At 45.7% G+C, this 25,056-nt stretch overlaps 1 protein-coding gene and 1 pseudogene across 7 annotated transcripts; one reads left to right on the forward strand and one right to left on the reverse strand.

Annotated features, from left to right (window-relative positions):
* Positions 1-8,795: 8,795 nt before the first annotated feature.
* LOC129460670 (zinc finger protein 28) lies at positions 8,796-24,836 on the forward strand. Of its 7 annotated transcripts, none has more exons than XM_063615582.1 (4): positions 8,796-8,879; positions 14,472-14,598; positions 21,844-22,616; positions 22,701-24,836. In XM_063615582.1, the coding sequence occupies exons 1-4, from the start codon at positions 8,865-8,867 to the stop codon at positions 23,853-23,855; spliced, it is 2,070 nt and encodes a 689-aa protein (XP_063471652.1). In that variant the 5' UTR covers positions 8,796-8,864; the 3' UTR covers positions 23,856-24,836. The 7 variants fall into 7 exon arrangements, with proteins under 7 accessions (XP_063471652.1, XP_055094819.1, XP_063471654.1 ...); XM_055238844.2 differs by having other exon boundaries at positions 21,844-22,148; positions 22,563-24,836; XM_063615584.1 differs by lacking the exon at positions 22,701-24,836 and adding an exon at positions 17,949-18,066 and having other exon boundaries at positions 21,886-22,266.
* LOC129460722 (polyadenylate-binding protein 2-like) lies at positions 11,807-12,784 on the reverse strand (annotated as a pseudogene).
* Positions 24,837-25,056: the final 220 nt, after the last annotated feature.

Below are 25,056 nucleotides of genomic sequence, written 5' to 3' on the forward strand. Positions count from 1 at the left end.
CGTGGTCTCGATCTCCTGACCTCTTGATCCGCCCGCCTCGGCCTCCCAAAGTGCTGGGATTACAAGCGTGAGCCACCGCGCCCGGCCAAAACCTGTCATTATTATTATTGTTATTATTACAGGCATGAGCCACTGCGCTCAGCCTGTCTCTGTTTTCACAGACACATCTCTTCCTACTCAGCCAGGGGATCCTTCTTCACATCCATGGTCTCCTTCGTTGCCTTACTCCTCATAGACTTTACTTGTTTTTTTGTGTGTGTATGAAATTCTGGAATCTATACAAGGCACATTGTTGAGTATATGCTTGAAACTAGAAATCAGAGGCCATTTAATTTAAGAGATGTAAAACTGCTTTCACCTCAGGCCACCACACTGCTGCTTTTTTGGATCTCTTTCATTCTTGTCCCTTGCCTGTATTGTAATTTGCATATTTAAGCTTGGTTCAATATTTTACCATTTGCTAAATTAGTTCCACCTTCCTCCAAGCTCAAGATTTGGTCTATCCTAGTGGAATTATATTCCCACAGACGTGCATGCACAAAGTTCACTCCTACATGCCCATTACTTCCTGCCCTCCACCCTTGCCCTTCCTTTCCTGGCCTTGCCTCACATAATACATTGATCTGGATGCAAATACCAGCCTATTGACTTTGTAATAGTGAACACCCCAATTTCCCTGTGAGCCCCTTCCCTCCAACACTACTCTCACTGAGTAAGTCAAGACCTTATTCATCCACTGGACACAATTATAGGAGGCTGCCCAAATCCATGCGTGCAGGGCATGATGACTCAGCTCATGATCCATGAGGGAGGGCTTTAGCATCAGCGTCAGCAGCGCAGCTCAGCCCTTGTGTCCCAGCTCAGGCCTTTTATCCCCCCTGTAGTATTTCATTGTGTTCTCCTTGTATTTTTTGTGACTGGTTGTTTTCTGTACTTTCTTGGTGGACTATTGTGCTTAGAAACATGTCGTGGGATCCTTCAGGCCCAGGATCAAGTTTGTCCCTCACTTACTGTATGTGCAAATTGGGGTCATATACATGAACACTGTGGGCCTGCTGTACTTATTTGAGAACTTATTTGAGAAATAATGTTAATTTTTCTCCAGATTTTTTGTTTGTTTGTTTTTTGAGACGGAGTTTCGCTCTTGTTGCCCAGGCTGGACTACAGTGGTGCAATCTCGGCTCACTGCAACCTCCGCCCGCAGGTTCAAGCGATTCTCCTGCCTGAGGCTCCAAAGTAGCTGGGATTACAGGCATGCACCAACACACCCAGCTAATTTTGTATTTGAAGTAGAGACGGGGTTTTCCATGTCAGTCAGACTGCTCTTGAACTCCCGACCTCAGGTGATCCGCCTGCTTAGGTCTTCCAAAGTGTTGGGATTAAAGCATGAGCCACCGTTCCCAGCTGCCTACAGGTTTTTAAACAAGTTAGTGCTGGCCGGGCGCGGTGGCTCACGCTTGTAATCCCAGCACTTTGGGAGGCCGAGGCGGGCGGATCACTAGGTCAGGAGATCGAGACCACGGTGAAACCCCGTCTCTACCAAAAATACAAAAAATTAGCCGGGCGTGGTGGCGGGCGCCTGTAGTCCCAGCTACTCGGAGAGGCTGAGGCAGGAGAATGGCGTGAACCCGGGAGGCGGAGCTTGCAGTGAGCCGAGATCGCGCCACTGCACTCCAGCCTGGGTGACAGAGCAAGACTCCGTCTCAAAAAAAAAAAAAAAAAAACAAGTTAGTGCTATTAGATGGCTTCACACATTGCAGCTTTTCTATGACAGGCTGTAAACTGCCTTTGTGTAATAAGAGTTGTCAGCCTTCAGCGATGCTGATGATGACATGCACCATTTCCTGTCTCCGTCATTTCAGTGTCCTGTCAGAAACAGCTTAGACTGGCTGGCCACGGTGGCTCACACCTCTAATCCCAGCACTTTGGGAGGCTGAGGTAGGTAGATCGCTTGAGGTCAGGAGTTTGAGACCAGTCAGTTCAACATGGTGAATCCTCGAATCTACTGAACACAAAAAAAATGGATGGCTGGGTGCAGTGGCTCAAGCCTGTAATCCCAGTACTTTGGGAGGCCAAGAGGGGCAGATCACCTGAGGTCAGGAGTTTGAGACCAGCCTGGCCAACATGGTAAAACCCCATCTCTACTACAAATACAAAAATCAGCTGGGTGTGGTGGCACATGCCTGAAATCCCAGCTACATGGGAGGCTGAGACAAGAGAATCATTTGAACCCAGGAGGTGGAGGTTTCAGTGAGCCAAGATCAGGCCATTGCACTCTAGCCTGGGCAACAAGAGTGAAACTCTTTCTCAAAAATAAATAAAGAAAAAAATAATAAAAATAAGGCCAGGTGAGGTGGCTCATGCCTGTGATCGCAGCACTTTGGGAGGCCAAGGCGGGCAGATCACAAGGTCAGGAGATCGAGACCATCCTGGCTGGCACGGTGAAACTCTATCTCTACTAAAAATACAGAAACAAAATTAGCCGGGCATGGTGGCAGGCGCCTGTGATCCCTGCTACTCGGGAGGCTGAGGCAGGAGAATGGTGTGAGCCCAGGAGGTGGAGCTTGCAGTCAGCCGAGATCGTGCCACAGCACTCCAGCCTGGGTGACAGGGGGAGACTCCGTCTCAAATAAATAAATAAATAAAAATAAAAACAAAGGCACTGGTTCTATTCATGAGTAGTCAACACCCATGACCAAATTCTCTGAAGGCCTCATCTGTAGGAACATTCTGTTGGAGAATAAGAAATCCAAACATGGCTTTTGTCCAATAAGAACATTCAAACCAGGGAGTCTGCATCTTTTTTTAATGTTTTTATTGTACAATTTGTTTTATACTATGTTTTCTCTGATCCCAGTTTATCAATTTTCCCAGTACACATTCTATGTTTTATATCTTATGCATAGTGAACTAGATAACTAAGGGAAATGCGTGGATATAGAATTGCTGTATTGCCTGGCTGCTATTTAACTGTAGTTGTGACATCATAATTGAGCCCTCTGACACTGTTAGTCAATTCTTTTTTTCTTTTTTGAGAGAAAGTCTCTTCCTGTTACCCAGGCTGGAGTGCAATTGCATGATCTCGGCTCAGCGCAACTTCTGCCTCCCGGGTTCAAATGACACTCCACTCGTTAATGTCACAAAGTGCCGCCAGGTGCAGTGCCTCATGCCTGTAATCCTAGGACTTTGGGAGGTTGAGACGGGTGGATCGCTTGAGGTCAGGAGTTCGAGACCAGCCTGGCCTACATGGTGAAACCTTATCTCTACTAAAAATGCAATAATTAGCCGTGCATGGTGGAGTGTGCCTGTAATCCCAGCTACTCAGGAGGCTGAGGCAGGAGAATCACTTGAACTCAGGAGGGGGAGGTTGCATTTAGGTGAGATCGTGCCATTGCACTCCAGCCTGGGTGACAGAGCAAGATTCTGTCTCAAAAAAAAAAAAAAAAAAACATAAAATTTAAAAAATCACAAAGTGCCTGTTTTGCATGGATATACATGATATTCCTTGGTGGATTATCCTGTCTCCTTTCTTTCTGAAAAGCCAGGTATTACAGTAGCCAGTCTTTTCTGAGTCCGAAGCATCCTGCCTGACACGTTTGCTCGCACTCACCCATGCCTTCTGTCAGTCCCTCTTATCTTCACTTAAATTCCATCTTCTAGGCCGGGCATGGTGGCTCACACCTGTTATTCCAGCACTTTGGGAGGCCGAGGCAGGCAGATCACTTGAGGTCAGGAATTAGAAACCAGCCCAGCCAACATGGTGAAACCCCGTCACTACTGAAAATACAAAAGCATTAGCCAGGCATGGTGGCATGTCCTGTAATCCCAGCTACTCAGGAGGCTGAGGCAGGAGAACTGCTTGAACCTGGGAGATGGAGGTTGCAGTGAGCCAAGATTGCGCCACTGCACTCCAGCCTGGGTGACAGAGCAAGGCTCCGTACCAAAAAACAAAAAACAACAAACACACACACACACACACACAAAGTGCAATAAAATTTAGTTTCCTAATATCAATTTAAAAAAACAGTTTACCTGTAAATAATTAGGAAGACTAACCTTTTGGCATCATTGTCCCTTCTTATGGAGTGATAAAGTAACCTTCCTTGAAGTGTATCAATCCACAGCCAATCTACTTGCTGCACCCTATGTACTGGTCTTGAATGGAAAATGTGATTCTGCTAAAGCTTCTCTGTCTTTCCCTGTGTGCGAAACCTTAACGTCTCTACTTGGGAACGTGGGCCCCCTTCATTTGGAGTTGATGTTTCCAGGTGGCTATCCTCAAGCTTTGTGTTCCAATGAACTCTATAATTAATCATGTATTCTAAATTTTATTATTTACTGCTGACGTCAGTTTCTGTCGGTTGTAGCAGCCTCACTAGAGAGGGCACCTGTCGCCATGTTGTGAAACTCACACTTGTCAAAAAGACGTGGGTTAATGTATTTCCCCTCCTTCTGCATGAAGCTAACTAGCTGACACAGATGGCCACCTCCATTACCAAGTAGAGCCAGGATGAACTATGTGTGACCAAGGCTGTTGTCAACTAATCTTCCCTGAGGACTGATTAGTGTTTATCTTGAAAACATGTACTTAATGGGTTGTGTAGAACAGTGAAGTTTCTCTCTTTTCATCCTCTCAGCTCTTTGCCTCTATTTCCCAGCACATTCTGCTGTAAGGCTTATTTATTAATAAAATGGTTTTTATTTCTTCCTGTTTTGTCATGAAGATGATTTCTCATTTCGGGGAAGATTTTTTAGTTTTCAGTTGTATTTTCTCAACATTTAAAAAGCAAAGTACAGAGTATTTCCTGGGCCAGGCACAGCGGCTCACGCCTGTAATCCCAGCACTTTGGGAGGCCAAGGCAGGCGGATCACTTGAAGTCAGGAGTTCCAGACCAGCCTGTCCAACATGGCGAAATCCTGTCTCTACCGAAAATACAAAAATTAGCCGGGCATAGTGGCGCGTGCTTGTAATGCCAGCTACTCCGGAGGCTGAGGCAGAAGAATCGCTTCAACCCAGGAGGCAGAGGCTGCAGTGAGACGAGATGTCACCACTGTACTCCAGCCTGGGCGACAGAGAAATAGCCTCAAAAAAAAAAAAAAAAAAAAAAAGGGAAAAAGAAAAAAAATGTAAATAAAAAGGAGAAAGTAATAGATCTCTTTTACAAATGTGCTGGGACAACTAACTGGATATCCATATGGAAAAGAGTAATGTTGTATCCCTATCTCGCACAAGCAGATTTTTTTTTTTTTTGAGACGGAGTCTGTCTCTGTCGCCCAGGCTGGAGTGCAGTGGCTCGATCTTGGCCCACTGCAAGCTCTATCTCCCGGGTTCAAAAGCCTGAGAACATGGCCTGGGAGGAGGCTGAGACTCACAGGTCCCGCTCCGGCCCCGCCCTCTGCCGGTTCTAAAGGGCAAGGTCCCTCGGCTTCGCGCCCCGCCCACACCTCACCCAGGCCTCGCTCACCTCCTCGTTGGCTCCACCTAGGCCTGGTTTCTGTCCTGCGGGCGCAGATTCGCGCAGACCAGGAAGCGGATGCCCTGGAATGACGGTCGCGCTGCGGCGGTGAGTTTTGCTCTGTGTGGTATTGTCTGCGCTTCCCAGGTCCCCGGCACTTCTGTACCTGGGATGTGGGGTCCCCACAGACCTGGAAATTCTTACCTTTCTTCCTTCACTCAGAGCAAATGGAGATGTTCTCCTGGGAGTCCGGAAAACCCTTCTTTTTAGGTTTAAAGTCGCCCTGAGGCTGGTCCCGTCCCCGGTCTTTCTGCCATAGGGCAAGGTATACACTTCCTATCGCGTAGTTTTCCTGCTCAAAACCTTTTTTTGACTCCTTCCGCACTGCGCTTTTTAAAGTCCTCACCCTAGAGGTGTATCCCCACCCTGCGCGCCTCCCAGCCTCGTCCTTCTGGGTTCCTGGAGCACAGCGCCGCGACCCCAGTCCCGGGGAGGCCGCGTTCTCTGTCTGGTCCTGGGATACTGTGGATCCCACCCTTGTCCGAAGGCGTCGTCGCCCCCCACCTCCCTCCTCCTCTTGCTGGGCCCTGGTGCTCCCCAGGTCTCCCCTCCGCAGTCACCGCTTCCCCTGAGCCTGCATTGGAGAGGTGCCCGGGGCCTGTCCTGTCTTGTCTGCCCATCTCCAGCACTTGGAAAATGCGCTCCTCCGAGATGCAGGCGTCTTACTCCAAACCCTCGTGTGATTGTGTGGGACAAAGGGATCAGGAGACAGAGAGAGGGACTGAGAGAGCAGTAGAAAACCTGAGACAGAGAAAAGAAGAATGAGAAGGACCCATAACACATGGCAAAGTAGAGGATGATGAGGGATTTGCCAAGAGACAGCAAAAGTGATAAAGCAAAAGATAAGAAAGCAGGAGGAGAAAAGCAACTGGAGAAATGTAGAGAAAAGCTGGATGTACAGAGAGATGAAGGACAGACAGCAAGATACGGAGAGGGGCAGAAATGTGGAGGCTCATCAGAGTGAGGAAGAGGAGGAGAGATGTGGAGCCAGGGCAAACAGAACAGAGTGGTGCTGGTGGCAAGGAGAACAGAGGGAGAACCACAGCAGGGAGGACACCTGGGGATCTGGGGTGCCAGATTGGGTCCCGGGGGTTATAACAGAGAAGAGAGAATTTACCAGGGAGAGCAGAGGAGGCGCAGAGGCGGGAGAAGAGGCAGAAATCTATGGAGATTGAGGACGATCTAAAGATGGGGGAGAAGGAGCAACAAGAGGTTAAATAAGTTGCAAGGATGGAGCCGGGCTAATTTTTGTATTTTTAGTAGAGATAGGGTTTCACCATGTTGGCCAGGTTGGTCTCAAACTCCTGACCTCAGGTAATCCACCCACCTCCCCTCCCAAAGTGCTGGAATTACAGGTGTGAACCACGGCAGCTGTCCACCCATGTATTCTTGATTGAAAAAATTTGCTTATGTCTTAGTTCTACAGCTGACCCTGTTTCCCTGTTTTCAAGGTCAAGAGCTGTGTGTTTACACTTCTGCATTTCGTAAATGTTACTGCGATTTCCTTGTAAGGAAGAATTCAGTGTTGGGAGTCAATTTCATCCAAACCTTTCAAAAGAATTTTCTTTCACCCAGGTATGTGAAAAATGCTTCTCTAATTTTAAGGATGGGATGATAAGACCAACCCATCCCATTAGCCCTTCCAGGCCACCATGTGAGAATTCAGGCACACCTTCTCACTCATCTCAGACCTTCTCAGGGTAACTTCGTGAAAATGTTTCCCACTCTGAGCCCCAGTGAGCCTCCCCTGCAACTTGGAGATGAGGGGCTAGACCAGAAAAGCTCAACCTGAGTGACCCTGGCTGCTGAAATGATTGGCAAAATAGAAGCGGTGTCTGGGTGTGGCTTTTTTTCTGGGAGAGGAGAGTGCCCGGTTGTAATTAGAGTTTTCAGTGGGATGCAGTACCCCGAAAATGAAAAAAAAAAAAAGCAGAAGAATGGAAGAAACACAGCGGTAGACTCAGAAACAGAGACCGTCTTCGGAGGACTGTGTATTAGAATATCACAGCTACGTCTAAAGCAGGTCATGTCAGTCCCTGGCAGGGAACCCTCCACCTGCTTCCCATGTTCCCCAGGACAAAAGCCCAACTCTTCAGTGTGGCTCCACAGCCCTGTGTTCAGGGCCTCTGCCACTGTCCAGCCTCCTCCTGGGAGCTTGCCCTCATCTGACTCCCTCTGCCCCGGTCACATTTGCTTTTCTCTTTTTTCAAACATCAAAATCCTTCCTGTCAGGTCACTGTCCCTGCTCTTATTCTGTGTTTCTAAATGAAGATGGCACTGTCCCTTTCTCCTTCAGGTCTAGGTTCAGAGATGTCTCCCATGTCCTCCCACCCCCATCTTAAGTTCCCTCTGCCCAACAGTGTCTATCACATTACTCAAGTTTTCTTATCTCTGTGTCAATCCCATCAGAAATGCACCTTTTTTTTTTTTTTCCCAAACAGACTCTCACTCTGTCCTCCGGGCTGTGAGTGCAGTCTTGTGATCTTGGCTCACTGCAACCTGTATCTCCTGAGTTCAAGTGATTCTTGTGCCTCAGCCTCCCAAGTAGCTGAGATTACAGGTGTGTGCCACCACACCCTGCTAATTTTTGTATTTGTATTTTATTTTTGAGTCTTACTCTGTCACCCAGGCAGGAGTGCAGTGGCACGATCTTGGGTCACTGCAACCTCCACCTTCCAGGTTCAAGCAATTCTACCTCAGCCTCCCGAGTAGCTGGGATTACAGATGCCCATCAAGCCTGGCTACTTTTTGTATTTTTGGTAGAGACAGGGTTTCACCATGTTGGCCAGGCTGGTCTCGAACTCCTGACCTCAAGTAATCCACCCACCTCGGCCTTTCAGAGTGTTGGTATTACAGGCATGAGCCACTGAGCCCAGCCCAATTTTTGTATTTTTAGTAGAGAGAGGGTTTCTCCATGTTGGCCAGGCTGGTCTTGAACTTCTGAGCTCAAGTGATCCTTCCACTTCAGCTTCCTAAGTAGCTGGGACCACAGACACACAGATGCACACCATGATATCTGGCTAAGTTTTTGTACTTATGGTAGAGATCTCCTGAATGGGAGCTCATTCCAGCCCAGCTCCCCACTGCCGCAGCTTGTGTGGGGGCTTCTCCAGGAAGAGAGCAGGAGTTTTCCTGTAGGAATTTTTTGTTCCTGGTGCGGTAGGCAGCATAGGGGATCATATTTCCTCAGGGTGAGGTCTCCTTTGTATGTGTCGTTGTGTTACAGGGAGGGGATGTTGATTCTGAGCAATAAACAACATATTTTTAACATTCAGGATTGACTTCTAAAGACTCTTGTTATGTGAGGAAGAAACCCGGAAGAGGAAGAGGAGAGCAAAGGAGTCAGGGATGGCTCTTCCTCAGGTGAGATGATATTCTCTGTGGATTGTTCTGTCTCCTTCCTTTCAGATACCCTGGGCCTTAGAGTTGGGAATCTTCTCTGAGTCTGAAGTGTCCTGCCTGAGATGTTTGCTCCTACTCACCCATGCCTTCGTTCAGTTAGTCTCATCTCGCTTAGATTCCGTCTCTCGTGACCCAGTGACATGAACTTGAGAAGAGGCTGCACTGGGCATGCCCCTGGGAAGGGCTCACACCCAGACGTGGATGGAGACGGGGTGAGGGTCCTGTGGTGTCAGTGCTGTTGGGCAGCAGGGATTGTTCAGGGGCCACATCTGGATGCTCTGTCAGCTCTCTTTGGACCAGGATTAGAGCAGCTGCCAATGGGAGTCACGTATTAATGTGCACAAAGTACGTGGTAAATTCTAGAAAAGGAGACCAATAATAGGAAATCTTTTCTGCCTGACATTATAGTACATTTTTAGGTAATTGAGTGAGTTACTGTGTTTCTGACTCCAAAAATCTTACTAATTAGACTGGAAAGTTCATACGTAGACATGAATAGTACATTAATGATTCCTTCATTGTTATTATTATCTTTTTTGAAGTGGAGTTTCACTCTTGTTGTCCAGGCTGGAGTACAATGGTGTGATCTCAGCTCACCGCAACCTGCGCCTCCTGGGTTCAAGCGATTCTCCTGCCTCAGCCTCCCGAGTAGCTGGCATTACAAGCATGCACCACCATGCTCAGCTAACTTTGTATTTTTAGTAGAGATGGGGTGTCTCCATGTTGGTCAGGCTGGTCTCAAACTCCCGACCTCAGGTGATCCGCCCACTTTTGCCTCTTTAAGTGCTGGGATTACAAGCTTGAGCCACTGTGCCTGGCCTATTCCTTCATTATTTTGAGAATATGAAATCCATGTAAGTAATAGCAGGAGATTTGTTCAACCATTCTTAGCACATTGAGCTCACGGAGACTGTGGTATTAATCTGTGGAGAGCTTGTGAAACAGGTGTTTTTGGTAAAAATGGTTGCAATTTTTCTCAAATATTGGAGAGCACTGCTTTTTTATCCAAGAAGATAAAGCCGTATTCTCATTCCACGTATTATTATTATTATTATTTTCTGAAACGGACTCTTGCTTTGTTGCCCAGGCTACAGTACAGTGGCATGATCTCAGCTTACTACAAACTCTGCCTCCCAGGTTAAAGTGATTCTCCTGTCTCAGCCAACCTAGTAGCTGGGATTATAGGTGCATGCCACCATCCCCGACTAATTTTTTTTTTTTTGAGATGAAGTTTTCACACTGTCACCCAGGCTGGAGTGCTGTGGCATGATCTTGGCTCACTGCAAGCCATGCCTCCTGGGTTCATGCCATTCCCCTGGCTCAGCCTCCCGAGTAGCTGGGAATACAGGTGAGTGCCACCGCGCCCAGGTAATTTTTTGGTATTTTCAGTAGCGATGGGGTTTCACCTTTTTAGCCAGGATGTTTTCCATTTCCTAACCTCGTGATCTGCCCACCTCAGCCTCCCAACGCGTTGAAATTACAGGCGTGAGCCACCTCGCCCAGCTTTTTCTTTCTTTTTGAGACAAAGTCTCGGTTGCCCAGGCTGGAGTGCAATGGTGTGATCTCGAATCACTGCAGCCTCTGCCTCCCAGGTTCAAGCAATTCTCCTGTTTTAGCCTCCCAAGTAGCTGGGATTATAGTCACGTGCCATCACCTGTGGCCAATTTTTTTTGTATTTTTAGGAGAGACGGTGTTTCACCATTTTGGCCATGCTGGTCTTGAACTCCTGACCTGAGGTGATCTACCTGCTTCAGCCCCACAGAATGCTGGGATTACAGACAGGAGCCACCATGCCCAGCCCCACCAATTGTTATTAAATATATATTGTTATATTTAAACATCACATGATGTATATATTTGTTTAGTGGTAACGCTCCAAGCAAAGCTGCAGCATAGACCCTTGGCCATAAAGCATCTCCTTTCCCTCCTCCACCCTCCTTCCAGCCTCCCTGGGTTGCCGCTACTGTCAGTTCCATGCTAGGTGTCAGAGCAAGTCTTGTACACGTGTATTTCTGCGTTATGAGGCTTTAGAAGAAATTCTGTAGTAACTTAAAATATATATATATATTTTTTAAAGTCCAAACAATTTTTATTTTCAAAAACAACTTTATTCATGACACATATTAAAAAAAATTCCCACCCCTGGAAATGAGCTAAAAAAAAAAGCAACAAAATCCATCTCCCACCTCCCTGTTCCCACTTCCTCCCATTCCCTCCAAATAAAAGGGAAAAAAGGCAAAGGAAAACAAAACAAAACAAAAAACTGAAAAACAGAAACACCCCTAAACCCCCCAAAACAAGGTAGTGCATTTCCCCAGGGGGAAGGGGAATTTACAGTGGAGCTGCTGGGAGCGGATCGGAGATCTTCTGGCTACAGAAACCTGTAAAGAAAGACAACACAGAAAAAGAAACACAAAAGGAAACAAAATAGATCACTAGGCAATCTGAAGGGGCAGGGAGCCAGAGAAGAGGGTTGGGGTGGGTGGTAGACCTGGAGGGACAGGAGCAGGCAGGAGGGGACTGTGAAAGGTGAGAAGAAGGCGGAGGGAAGGTAACAAGCAGAACAGTTTGGCGTCCTTCCAGAGCCCTGGGTAAAAAAAAAAAAACAAAAAAACTCCTACCACCCATGCCCACCTACCCTTGAGCAGCCCCTAAGGGTGTGAAGTAGGGCAGGGAAACATGGGGAGCAGCTTGCACTGTTGAGACGTGTCCATGGTGAATCCCCAGAGTGAATAAGTCGCCCCCTGCCCCACTCCCTGGGCCTTCCCCTGCTCCCCAAAACAGGTCCCTCCTCAGCAGTTTGTTATGGGATTCTCCCTCCTTCCAGTGTATCTTTTTTAAAAAATATATATATATTTTTTTCCATCAAGGTCATCTTCTGTTTTTTTTTTTTTTTTAATTCTTTTTTTTCTCCTTCTTTCCTCTTTTTCTCATCTCTCTCCTCCTAATACACATTTTTTTTAGTACGGGGAATACCATGATGTCGCTCTAGCCCGGCCCCTGTAGACGCGACCCCGGGGCCTGCTGTTAAAACCACTGTAGAATAGAGAGCGGCAACTGCTGTAGTTGGTCTGGGCGCGGTAGGGGGCTCGTGGAAAACCCCGGTCTGTTGTGCTGATGCCTGGTGTGTTGGTTCATTTTGGCATCACCTTGATTTGCCTTCCTCTAAATAGGGACTCATCCAAGGCCAAGGAAGTCCTCGTTGACCCTTTGAGGACTCTATATATGCAAACCCTTTGGAATGGCCACTAAATTTGTCACAGAGCATGGTAACATGGTTGACTGAACCACAGCCATGAAAGTGAGCTTCCAGCTCTTCTGCTGTTGCACCGTAGTCCACATGCCGGCATTGATGGAACAGGCATCAGCCTCCATCTTCTCCCCAATGGACCTGATCACTGGGCCAGCATTGCCTGGAGGTGGACTCATATTCATCTGCTTCTCTACGTCGTTCTGTAGCTCCTTTAGCTTCTCAGCTTCTTCCTCCATCTCCCTGACCACAGCTTTGGTAGCTTCCAGCACCGGGTCCTCAATGGCACCGTCCCCCGGGTCACCCTCGACCAGTCCCGGCTCCTCCCCCTCCTCTTGGCTGCCGGTGGCTCCTGATCGAGGCCCAGGGCCTGGAGCTCCGGGGCATGGGCCGCGGGGCTGGAGCGGCTCCTCTTCGGGCTCGGGCTCCAACAGCAGCTCCTCAGGCTCCAGTTCCTCAGATTCCAGGCGGTTCCCATCGTCCCCTGCGTCCCCTGGGGCACCCTCCCCGGCCTCCCCACCGACCCCGGGCACAAGATGGCGCCGCCGCCCCGGCCCGGAGCGCTGACCACCTGCAGCCCCAGTGCTACTGCCACCGCCGCCACCGCTGCTGCCATCGCCATCACCGCTCAGACTGGGCTCCTTTTTTTTGCTCTGTCACCCAGGCTGCAGTGAAGTGGCATGATCTCAGCTCACTGCAAACTCCGCCTCCCGGGTTAAAGCATTTTGCTGCCTCAGCCTCTTGAGTAGCTGAGATTACAGGCAGCCAACACCGCGTCTGGCTATTTTTGTATTTTTAGTAGAGAAGGGCTTTCATTTTCTTGGCCATGCTGGTCTTGAACTCTTGACCTGGTTATTCACCCGCCTTGACCTCTTAAAGTGCTGGGATTACAGGCGTGAGCCACAGCGCCGGGCCCATAATAGTTATTTTTTCTGCTCCTCTCCTTCCTCCCACCCTCCATCCTCAAGTAGACCCCAGTGTCTATTGTTTTCTTCTTTGTGTTCCAGTAAATAGTTTGATATTTGATTTTGCTAGTTGTGAATTTACATGTTGTCATGTGAGTAAACATGGCTAGCTTGCTCTTTGACATCTGCGTTGGAAATTGGCTGAATGACAACACGTGTGTCCTTTGCGATTTTTCCCTGTCCCATAGTGGCTGCCTCTGTGCACACCTGCATTACTACAGATATCTGAAGATTCCTCCAGGTCAGGCAGTTAAAGGAGTGATTTCTTCTTCTAGGATGGAGCATTTCCTGTTTTCTTAGATCTGACAAGATTCCCCCCTGCCCCCAACTGCCAAAGTGTCCTTTTCCAGCAAGATGAGATTTCTCTTCAGTTAAACAAAACTTGCTATTTTTTATATTTTTTAAAACTTCATATATGTACATACATATCCCCACACACATGCACACATACATACATATAAATACATATATACACACATATGTATATATTTAGAAAATCTTTTATGTTTTGAAAATCTAGGACAAATGACAACCCTTTGTATTAACATCTAGTGTTTTGTGAGTCTCTAGGTTTTATTATTTTGTGGAAATATGGAAACACAATTGATTTTTGTACTTTGAGCAATTTTGTTTTCATGTATTTTATTTTATTTTGAGACGGGGTCTCGCTTTGTTGCCCAGGCATGAGTGCCCTGGTGGGATCGCAGCTCACTGCAACCTCCACCCTTGGAGTCAAGCCATCCTCCCTCCTTAGCCTTACAAGTAGCTGGGACCACAGGTGCCTGCCACCACATCCAGCTAATGTTTTTTTTTTTGTTGTTGTTGTTTTAATTTTTTTTTTGAGACGGACTTTCTGTTGCCCAGGCTGGAGTGCAGTGACACGATCTGGGATCACTGCAACCTCTGCCTCCCAGGGTCAAGCGATTCTCCTGCCTCAGCCTCGTGCGTAGCTGGGATTACAGACATGTGTCACTGTGCCCAGCCTATCTTTTACTGTGGACGTTGTCATCTTTTAAGACATCAGTCATGCTCTCTCTCATCTAGATAATGAATGTCACTTGGTGTGTCTATAAAAGTTTCAAACATTTTTATAACAGGAATCCAACATTGATTTTTTTTATTTCTTAAATTTTTCACAAACTTAAGAATTTCATACTGAAAGTGTCTTCACCTCTTCAAAAAGCATAATAAAGACATCATGTGGTGAAAAATCCCTCACTCAGATTTGTGAGAACATTCACTACAACTAAATCCATGCTTTCCCCTCTCTCTCGTCATTTTCTGTAAAGATAAGAACTCCTCCCGTAACAATTTGGTTAAAATGTGTTTTCATTTCAGGGTCTGTTGACATTCAGGGATGTGGCCATAGATTTCTCTCAGGAGGAGTGGAAATGCCTGGACCCTGCTCAGAGGACTTTATACAGGGACGTGATGCTGGAGAATTATAGGAACCTCGTCTCCCTGGGTGAGGATAACTTCCGTCCTGGGGATGTGCCCTTGCGTATCTTTGTATTTTCTCTTGTTGCCTCTTGGGAGCCACATCCTTACTTGACTAGAATGGAAGCCGTATTGATTTTGAAATGAAAAGCTTCATGATGTAGCATCTGGACTTTCACTGTCCCCTTTGTTTAGAGGTTCTGCATTCTTCATGATAGCCCAGTGGGGGTTCCAGAAATAAAGTAGGCATAAAACCTTATGGCAGCCTGGTCGTGGTGGCTCACGCCTGTCATCCCAGCACCTTGGGAGGCCAAGGCGTGTGGATCACTACGGGTGAGGAGTTCAAAACCAGCATGGCCAACATGCGGAAACCCCGTCTCTACTAAAAATACAAAAATTAGCCAGGCGTGATGGCACATACGTGTAATCCCAGCTCCTAGAGAGGCTGAGGAAAGAGAATCTCTTGAACCCAGGAGGCCAAGGTTTGCAGTGAGCTGAGAACACACCACTGCACTCCAGCCCGGGCAACAGAGCAAGACTCTGTCTCAAAAAACAAAGACAAAAACAAACCTTATGGCAGACTTTAAAGATATCCAGTTTCCTGTTTGCTTCTCCTGTGCTTTCAGTTCTGTAGTTCTTGGAAGAGAGCTCGATGTCCACATATTACATGTTACAATGCTCCCCACGCATTCAGAAGGAGGCAGTCAGTGGAGGAATTAGTGAAATATTTTCCTAGATCCATCTGTAATGTCTTCTTTCCTACAGAAACATAGGGCTGGGACGCTAGAAAAGCTCCAGCACTTCATGGTCCTTTCTTTTTATAAGCAGGAGTCTCTTTCTGACCTGCTGTCTCCATGTTGGAGCAAGGGAAAGAGCCCTGGACTGTGGAGAGTGAAGTGAAAATAACAAAAAAATCCAAATGGGTGGGAATATTTGAAGTGGAAGCTCCACCTTCAAATAGTGTGTGGGGAAACTCTCTGCAAGTGGGAGAATTCTGTGGCAAAAGAAAAGTTTAAATCCTCACAACTCTGAAAGGACATCTTTCTTTGCCCCCACTTATCTCTCTGCTCTTTCTTTCTATTCTTTCTTTCTCTCTTTTTTTATGACAGAGTCTCACTCTGTTGCCCAGGCTACAGTGCAGTGGTACGATCTTGGCTAACTGCAGCCTCTGCCTCCCGGGCTCAAAGGATTTTTGTGGCCCAGATTCCTGAGTAGCCGGAACTGCAGGCACTCACCACCATGCCCAGCTAATTTTTGTGGTTTTAGTAGAGACAGTGTTTCACCATGTTGGCCAGGCTGGTTTCAAACTTCTGATCTCAAGTGATCCACCTGCCTCAGATTCCCAAAACACTGGAATTGCAGGCATGAGCTGCCATGCCTAACCATTGTTATTAGTTTAAGTAGTTTTGTCTTGTAGTTCTTTAGATATTTGGGCAGAGGTTATTGTTGCAGGTATGCTAAACATATTAAAGTTATAGCATAATAAAGAAACTTAAAATTACTACAACCTGGACATGTGCAGTGGCTAACACCTGTAATCCCAGCACTTTGGGAGGCTGAGGTGGGCAGATCATCTGAAGTCAGGAGTTCAAAACCAGCCTGGCTAACATGTTCAAACTTTGCCTCTACTAAAATTACAAAAATTAGCCAGGCGCCATGGTGAGTGGCTGTAATCCAAGCTACTCAGGAGGCTGAGGCAGGAGAGCCACTTGAATCTGGAAGGCAGAGGTTGTAGTGAGCTGAGATCGCACCATTGCACTCCAGCATGGGAGACAGAGTGAAACTCTGTTTCAAAAAGAGAAAAAAAAAATTCCATAACCTGCAAAAATGACTTCTTCTTCTCCATTAGAACTTTTTTTATTTATGTCAGAATTATTTCTGTGTATGTTGCATTTTTGTTAATGTATATATACAGTGTTTTTTATGCCTTTTATTTTATATAATATGAAAAAAAGTTTAGTTATGAAGAAAAGGTATACATATGCCAGTTTCTGTATCTGTCCTTTTATTAATTAATTACTTTATGTATTTATGAGACAGAGTTTTGCTCTTGTCACCCAGGCTGAAGTACAATGCTGCGATCTCAGCTCACTGCAACCTCTGCCTCTCCAGTACACCCGATTCTCCTGCCTCAGGCCCCTGAGTAGCTGGGATTACAGATATGGGCCACCATGCCCATCTAATTTTATATTTTTAGTAGAGACTGTTTCTTTTTGTTGGCCAGGCTGGACTCGAACTCCCAACCTCAGGTGATCTGCCTGGCTCGTCCTCCCAAAGTGTTGGGATTACAGGCATGAACCACCATGCCTGGCCTATCTGTTTTTTTATATACCTTTACTGGAGAACTTTATTTATTTATTTATTTATTTATTTATTTATTTATTTATTTATTATTTTTGAGTTGGAGTCTCACTCTGTCACCCAGGCTGGAGTGCAGTGGTGTGATCTCGGCTCACTGCAACCTCTGCCTTCTGGGTTCAAGCAATTCTCCTTCCTCAGCCTCCCGAGTAGCTGCAACTACAAGTGTGCACCACTCTACCCAGCTAAGTTTTGTATTTTTAGTGGAGATGGGGTTCCAGCCGGGTGCGGTGGCTCACGCTTGTAATCCCAGCACTTTGGGAGGCCGAGGCGGGTGGATCACGAGGTCAGGAGATCGAGACTATGGTGAAACCCCATCTCTACTAAAAATACAAAAAATTAGCCGGGCGTGGTGGCGGGCGCCTGTAGTCCCAGCTACTCGGAGAGGCTGAGGCAGGAGAATGGCGTGACTCTGGGAGGTGGAGCTTGCAGTGAGCCGAGATTGCGCCACTGCACTCCAGCCTGGGTGCCTGGGTGACACAGCAAGACTCCGTCTCAAAAAAAAAAAAAAAAAAAAGGCCAGGCGCAGTGGCTCACGCGGGTAATCCCAGCACTTTGGGAGGCCGAGGCAGGCGGATCACCTGAGGTCGGGAGTTCGAGACCAGCCTGACCAACATGGAGAAACACCATCTCTACTAAAAAAGAATACAAAATTAGCCAGGCGTGGTGGCACATGCCTATAATCCCAGCTACTAGGGAGGCTGAGGCAGGAGAATCACTTGAACCTAGGAGGCAGAGGTTGCGGTGAGCTGAGATTGTGCCATTGCACTCCAGCCTGGGCAACAAGAGTGAAACTGTCTCAAAAAAAAAAAAAAAAAGTAGAGATGGGGTTCCACCATGTTGGTTTGCCAGGATGGTCTCGATCTCCTGACCTGGTGATCTGCCAGCCTCAGCCTCCCAAAGTGCTGGGATTACTGGCGTGGACCACCACACCTGGCCTGAAGAACTTTATATAGGCTTGTGGGTTGGAGTTACTCTTTAGCCTTCTTTCATTTCTTTTTTTTTTCTTCTTTGAGACAGAGTTTCGGTCTGTCACCCAGGCTAAAGTGCAGTGGTGTCACCTCAGCTCACTGCAACCTCCACTTCCCAGGTTCAAGCAATTCTCCTGCCTCAGCCTTCCAAGTAGCTGGGACCACAGGTGAGTGCCAACACCGCGGGCTAATTTTTTGTATTTTTTTAGTAGAGACGGAATTTCAGCTTGTTAGCCAGAATAGTCTCAATCTCCTGACCTGCTGATCCTCCTGCCTCAGCCTCCCAAAATGCTGGGATTACTGGCATGAGCCACCACACCTGGCCTGTCTCAAGTTTTTTAAAGCATGTTAGTGCTATTAGATGGCTTCAAGTATTGCAAGTTTTACAGTACAGACTCTTAACTTCCTTTGTTTAATAAGATTTGTCAGCCTTCAGTGATGTTGATGATGAGATGCTCTTTTTCCTGTCTCTGTCATTTCACTGTCCTGTTAGAAATAGCTTAGACTGGCCGGGCGCGGTGGCTCACGCCTGTAATCCCAGCACTTTGGGAGGCTGAGGCGGGCGGATCACGAGGTCAGGAGATCGAGACCCTCCTGGCTAACACGGTGAAACCCCGTCTCTACTAAAAATACAAAAAATTAGCCGGGCGTGTTGGCAGGCGCCTGTAGTTCCAGCTACTCGGGAGGCTGAGACAGGAGAATGGCATGAACCTGGGAGGTGGAGCTTGCAGTGAGCCGAGATCTCGCCACTGCACTCCAGCCTGGGCGACAGAGCCAGACTCCGTCTCGAAAAAAAAAAAAGAAAGAAATAGCTTAGACTGGCCAGCTGTGGTGTCTCACCTTTCTAATCCCAGCACTTTCAGAGACCAAGGTGGTTAGATCACTTGAGGTCAGGAGTTTGAGACCAGTCTGGCCAACATGGTGAAACCTTGAATGTACTAAATGCCAAAAATGGGCCAGGCACAGTGGCTCACACCTGTAATCCCAGCACTTTGGGAGGCTGCGATGGGTTGCTCACTTGAGGTTAGGAGTTTGAGAAAAGCCTGGCCAATATGGTGAAACCACATCTCTACTAAAAATGCAAAAATTAGCTGTGCATGGTGGCGTGCACCTGTAATCCCAGCTACTTGGGAGGTTGAGGCAGGAGAATCGCTTGAACCAGGGAGGTGGAGGTTGCAGTGAGCCAAGATCACGCTATTGCACTCCAGACCGGGCAACAGAATAACACTGGGCTGAAGAGGGAGAATCACTTGAGGTAGGAGAATCCTGCCACTATACTCCAGCCTGGGTGACAGAGCGTGACTCCATCTCAAAAACAAACAAAAAAGGAAATTGCTTAAACTGGGAGGCTTAAGACAAAGACATTTATTTCTCATGGATTTGGAAAGTGGGAAATCCAAGAGCAAGGTGCCAGCCAAATTGGTTCCTGGTGAGAGCCTTCTTCATGGTTTAGCCCAGCCATCTTCCTGCCATGTCCTAATACAGTGGAAAGAAGAACAGGCAATGAGCTCTTTAATGTCCCTTTATAAATGCACTAGTCCTATTCATGAGTAGCCAACACCCATGACTAAATTCTCTCAAGGTCTGCATCTGCAGGAACATCCTATTAGAGAATACCACATCTACCAAAGCTTATTTGAGTAGCTATTTATCTTATTTTATTTTTTTGAGATGGAGTCTCATCCTGTTGCCTAGGCTGGAATGCAGTGGCATGATCTCAGCTCACTGCAACCTTCACCTCCTGGGTACAAATGTTTTCTGCCTCACACTACCAAGTACCTGGGATTATAGGCACCCTCCACCACACCCAGCTAATTTTTTTGTATTTTTAGTAGAGATGGCGTTTCACCATGTTTTCCAGGCTGGTCTTGAACTCCTGATTTACCTGCCTCAGCCTACCAAAGTGCTGGGAGTACAGGCATGTGCCACCACGCCCGGCTGTTAGTCAATTCTCATTCCTTATACTGCTGTATATTTTCTTGACCTCATATATCAGAAGGTAGTGATCTTAACATCTATTTCAGTTCTTATGTTGTGTGCTGGTGGTAAGTACAAGTTGTGATTTTTTTCTTAAGAGGGAATTGTTTAGAATTCTTCAGTCAGTATAAATCTACTTGTTATTTTCTTGCTTGTTTTATAATGGGTTGCAATATTTAATTAATTGATTTTTATGACTTTATATGTGAGTTTTCAGTATGTGGTATGCAATATAACTGACACTCCCTTCGATAATGTCACAAAGTACCAAAGGGTGCAGTGGCTCATGCCTGTAATCCCAGTCTTGGGAGGCCGAGATGTGTGGATCACCTGAGGTCAGGAGTTCCAGACCAGCCTGGCCAACAGGTTTCACCAAACCCCATCTCTACTAAAAATACAAAAATTAGCTGGGCACAATGGTGCGTGCCTGCAGTCCCAGGTGCTCAGAACCTAAGGAAGAGACTCACATGAACCCCAAGGCAGAGGTTGCATTTAGCCAAGATCATACCGTTACCCTCCAGCCTGGGTGACAGAGTGAGACTCTATCTCAAAAAAATAAAAATACATAAAATTTTTTAAAAAGTCGGCCGGGCGTGGTGGCTCACGCCTGTAATCCCAGCACTTTGGGAGGCTGAGGCAGGGGGATCACAAGGTCAGGAGATCCAGACCATCCTGGCTAACACAGTGAAACCCTGTCTCTATTAAAAATACAAAAAAGTTAGCCGGGCATGGCGGTGTGTGCCTGTAGTCCAAGCTGCTGGGGAGGCTGAGGCAGGAGAATGGCGTGAACCCGGGAGGTAGAGCTTGCAATGAGCCAAGATCATGCCACTGCACTTCAGCCTGGGCAACAGAGTGAGATTTCATCGCAAAAAAAAAAAAAAAAGTCACAACATGCCTGTTCCACATGGATATAGGTAATTCTGTAACAGTTATTCAGAAAAATGTTGTATTAACATTTTCTTTTTTTTGAGATGGAGTCTCACTCTGTCATCCAGGGTGGAGTGCAGTGGTGCGATCTCAACTCACCACAATCTTTGCCTCCCGAGTTCATGCGATTATCCCCTCTCAGCCTCCCAAGTAGCTGGGATTACAGGCACCTGTGACCACGCCGGCTACTTTTTGTATTTTCAGTACAGACAGGGTTTCGCCACATTGGCCAGGCTGGTCAAACTCCTGACTAAGGTGATCTGTCTGCCTTGGCCTCTAGAAGTACTGGGACTACAGGCATGGGCCACCATGCCCTGCCTCTTTTTTTTGAGATGGAGGCTCATTTTGTCACCTGGGCTGAAGTGCAGTGGTGTAGTATTGGCTCATGTGGTATGCAATATAACTGACACTCCCTTTGACACTCCCAAAAGGCAACCTTTGCCTTTTTGCTTAACTCAATTCTTGTGACACAGCCTTCGGAGTAGCTGCGAGTACAGGCACGGGCCACCATACCTGGGTAATTTTTGTAATCTTTTGTTATCTTGTTAGTGCTATGATTGTTTGACAATACAGAATTTCCATTGATTTTGGTTATCCTTACAACAGCTTGTTGTGGATTCTTTACCAATACAGTATATTGTGTGGTTCTTTAGCATTTATTTGTATACCCTAAATACACTGTAAATATGAAGAATATATATTTTTCTCTTTTTTTGATGTGATAGTGATGTGTTTTTTGCAAACTGTGATACACTTTAGAGTCACAGTGGAAAAACACTCCTTACTTTAGGCTCACACATGTTTGTGCCCTGTCAGTGTTTTGTCATGATACAGGAAATAGACTTTCATAGAATTGATTTGAAAGACATGTAATTGCCCTTTATTTATTAAAGAATCTTACTCCTTTTGTGTTCCTAAACTTTGAAGATCATGTTTGGGAAGTTTAAAATAAGTATTGTTTTTTGTGTCATATTTACATATTTCAGTATTATATACCATCTGTACTTAATTGGAAACATATTGGTATTTATATTTTGTAGATACCTCTTCCAAATGCATGATGAAGATATTCTTCTCAACAGGGCAAGGCAATACAGAAGTGTTCCACATGGGGACATTGCAAACACAAGCAAGTCATCACATTGGAGATTTTTCCTTCCAGAAAATTGAGAAAGACATTCATGGCTTCAAGTTTCAGTGGAAATATGAAACAAATGGCCATGCAGCACCCATGATGGAAATCAAAGAGTTGACGGGTAATACAGACCGACATGATCAAAGTCATGCTGGAAAGAAGCCTATTAAAGATCAGCTTGGATCAAGCTTTCATTCACATCTGCCTGAACTCCACATATTTCAGCCTGAAAGGAAAATTGGTAATCAAGTTGAGAAGTCTATCAACAATGCTTCCTCAGTTTCAACATCCCAAAGAATTTCTTGTAGGCCCAAAACCCGTATTTCTAGTAAGTGTGGAAATAATTCCCTCCATTCTTCATTACTCACACAAAAACGGAATGTACATATGAGAGAAAAATCTTTCCAATGTATTGAGAGTGGCAAATCCTTTAATTGTATCTCACTTTTAAAAAAACATCAGATAACCCACTTAGAAGAGAAACAATGTAAATGTGATATATGTGGCAAGGTCTTTAATCAGAAGCGATACCTTGCATGCCATCGTAGATGTCACACTGGTGAGAAACCTTACAAGTGTAATGAGTGTGGCAAGACCTTTGGTCACAATACATCCGTCTTCATTCACAAGGCACTTCATACTGGAGAAAAACCTTATGAATGTGAAAAATGTGACAAAGTTTTCAGTCACAAATCACACCTTGAAACACATAAGATAATTTATACTGGAGAGAAACCATACAAATGTAAGGTTTGTGACAAGGCTTTTGCATGTAATTCATACCTAGCAAAACATACTATAATTCACACTGGAGAGAAACCTTACAAGTGTAATGAATGTGGCAAGGTTTTTAATCGACTGTCAACCCTTGCACGCCATCATAGACTTCATACTGGAGAGAAACCTTATGAATGTGAAGAATGTGACAAAGTTTTCAGTCGCAAATCACACCTTGAAAGACATAAGAGGATTCATACTGGAGAGAAACCATACAAATGTAAGGTTTGTGACAAGGCTTTTGCATATAATTCATACCTGGCAAAACATAGTATAATTCACACTGGAGAGAAACCTTACCGGTGTAATGAATGTGGCAAGGTTTTTAATCAACAGTCAACTCTTGCACGTCATCATAGAGTTCATACTGCAGAGAAACCTTACAAATGTGAAGAATGTGACAAAGTTTTCAGGTGCAAATCACACCTTGAAAGACATAGGAGGATTCATACTGGAGAGAAACCATACAAATGTAAGGTTTGTGACAAGGCTTTCCGGAGTGATTCATGCCTTACAGAACATCAGAGAGTTCATACTGGAGAGAAACCTTACACATGTAATGAATGTGGCAAGGTTTTTACTACAAAAGCAAACCTTGCATGTCATCATAAACTTCATACTGCAGAGAAACCGTACAAATGTGAAGAATGTGAGAAAGTTTTCAGTCGCAAATCACACATGGAAAGACATAGGAGGATTCATACTGGAGAGAAACCGTACAAATGTAAGGTTTGTGACAAGGCTTTCCGGAGGGATTCACACCTGGCACAACATCAGAGAGTTCATACTGGAGAGAAACCTTACAAGTGTAATGAGTGTGGCAAGACCTTCCGTCAGACATCATCGCTTATAATCCATCGTAGGCTTCATACTGGAGAGAAACCTTACAAGTGTAATGAGTGTGGCAAGACCTTCAGTCAGATGTCATCCCTTGTATACCATCATAGGCTTCATAGTGGAGAGAAACCTTTCAAGTGTAATGAATGTGGCAAGGTTTTTAATCAACAAGCACACCTTGCACAGCATCAGAGAGTTCATACTGGAGAGAAACCTTACAAGTGTAATGAGTGTGGCAAGACCTTCAGTCAGATGTCAAACCTTGTATACCATCATAGACTTCATAGTGGAGAGAAACCTTAAAAGTGTAATGAGTGTGGCAACACCTTCCATCACAATTCAACCCTTGTAAGTCATAAAGCCATTTATACTGGAGAAACTTTACAAGTGTAATGAATGTGGCAAGGTTTTTAATCAAAAAACAACCCTTGCACATCATCATAGAACTCATACTGGAGAGAAACTTTACAAACAGGAAGAATGTGACAAAGTTTTCAGTTGCAAATCAAACCTTGAAACACGTAAGAAAATGCATACTGAAGAGAAACCATACGGATATAAGGTTTGTGACAAGATTTTTGAATATAATTCATACCTGGCAAAACATACTAGAATTCAAACTGGAGAGAAACCTTACAAATGTAATGAGTGTGGCAACACGTTTGATCAAAATTCACACCTTGTAATTCATTTTTTTTTTTTTTTTGGAGACGGAGTTTCGCTCTTGTTGCCGAGGCTGGAGTGCAATGGCGCGATCTCGGCTCACCGCAACCTCCGCCTCCCAGGTTCAAGCAATTGTCCTACCTCAGCCTCCCGAATAGCTGGGATTACAGGCATGCACCACCATGCCTGGCTAATTTTGTATTTTTAGTAGAGATGGGGTTTCTCCATGTTGAGGCTGGTCTCAAACTCCTGACCTCAGGTGATCCGCCCACCTCGGCCTCCCAAAGTGCTGGGATTATAGGCGTGAGCCACCGCGCCCGGCCCACACCTTGTAATTCAAAAGGCAATTCGTACTGGAGAGAAACCTTACAAGTGTAATGAATGTGGCATTGTTTTTAATCAACAACCACACCTTGCAAGTCATCATAGTCTTCATACTGCAGAGAAATCTTACAAATGTGAAGACTGACAAAGTTGTCAATCACAAATCACAGCTTGAAAGACAGGAGAATTCATACTGGAGAAAAACCATACAAATGTAAGGTTCGTAACAAGGCTTTTGGGAGTGATTCACACCTGGCAAGACATACTAGAATTCACACTGGAGAGAAACCTTATAAGTGCAATGAGTGTGGCAAAGCCTGTAGTGGGCAGTCACCACTTATTCACCATCAAGAAATCCATAGTATAGGGAAACTTGACTAATGTAACGATTGTCACAAAGTTTTCAGTAATGCTACAATCATTGCAAATCATTGGAGAATCCATAATGAAGAGAGATCCTACAAGTGTGATAAATGTGGCAAATTTTTCAGATATCGTTCATATCTTGCCGTTCATC

Source organism: Symphalangus syndactylus, chromosome 13 (assembly GCF_028878055.3).
Source record: "Symphalangus syndactylus isolate Jambi chromosome 13, NHGRI_mSymSyn1-v2.1_pri, whole genome shotgun sequence".
In the NCBI taxonomy this organism is placed as follows: domain Eukaryota; kingdom Metazoa; phylum Chordata; class Mammalia; order Primates; family Hylobatidae; genus Symphalangus; species Symphalangus syndactylus.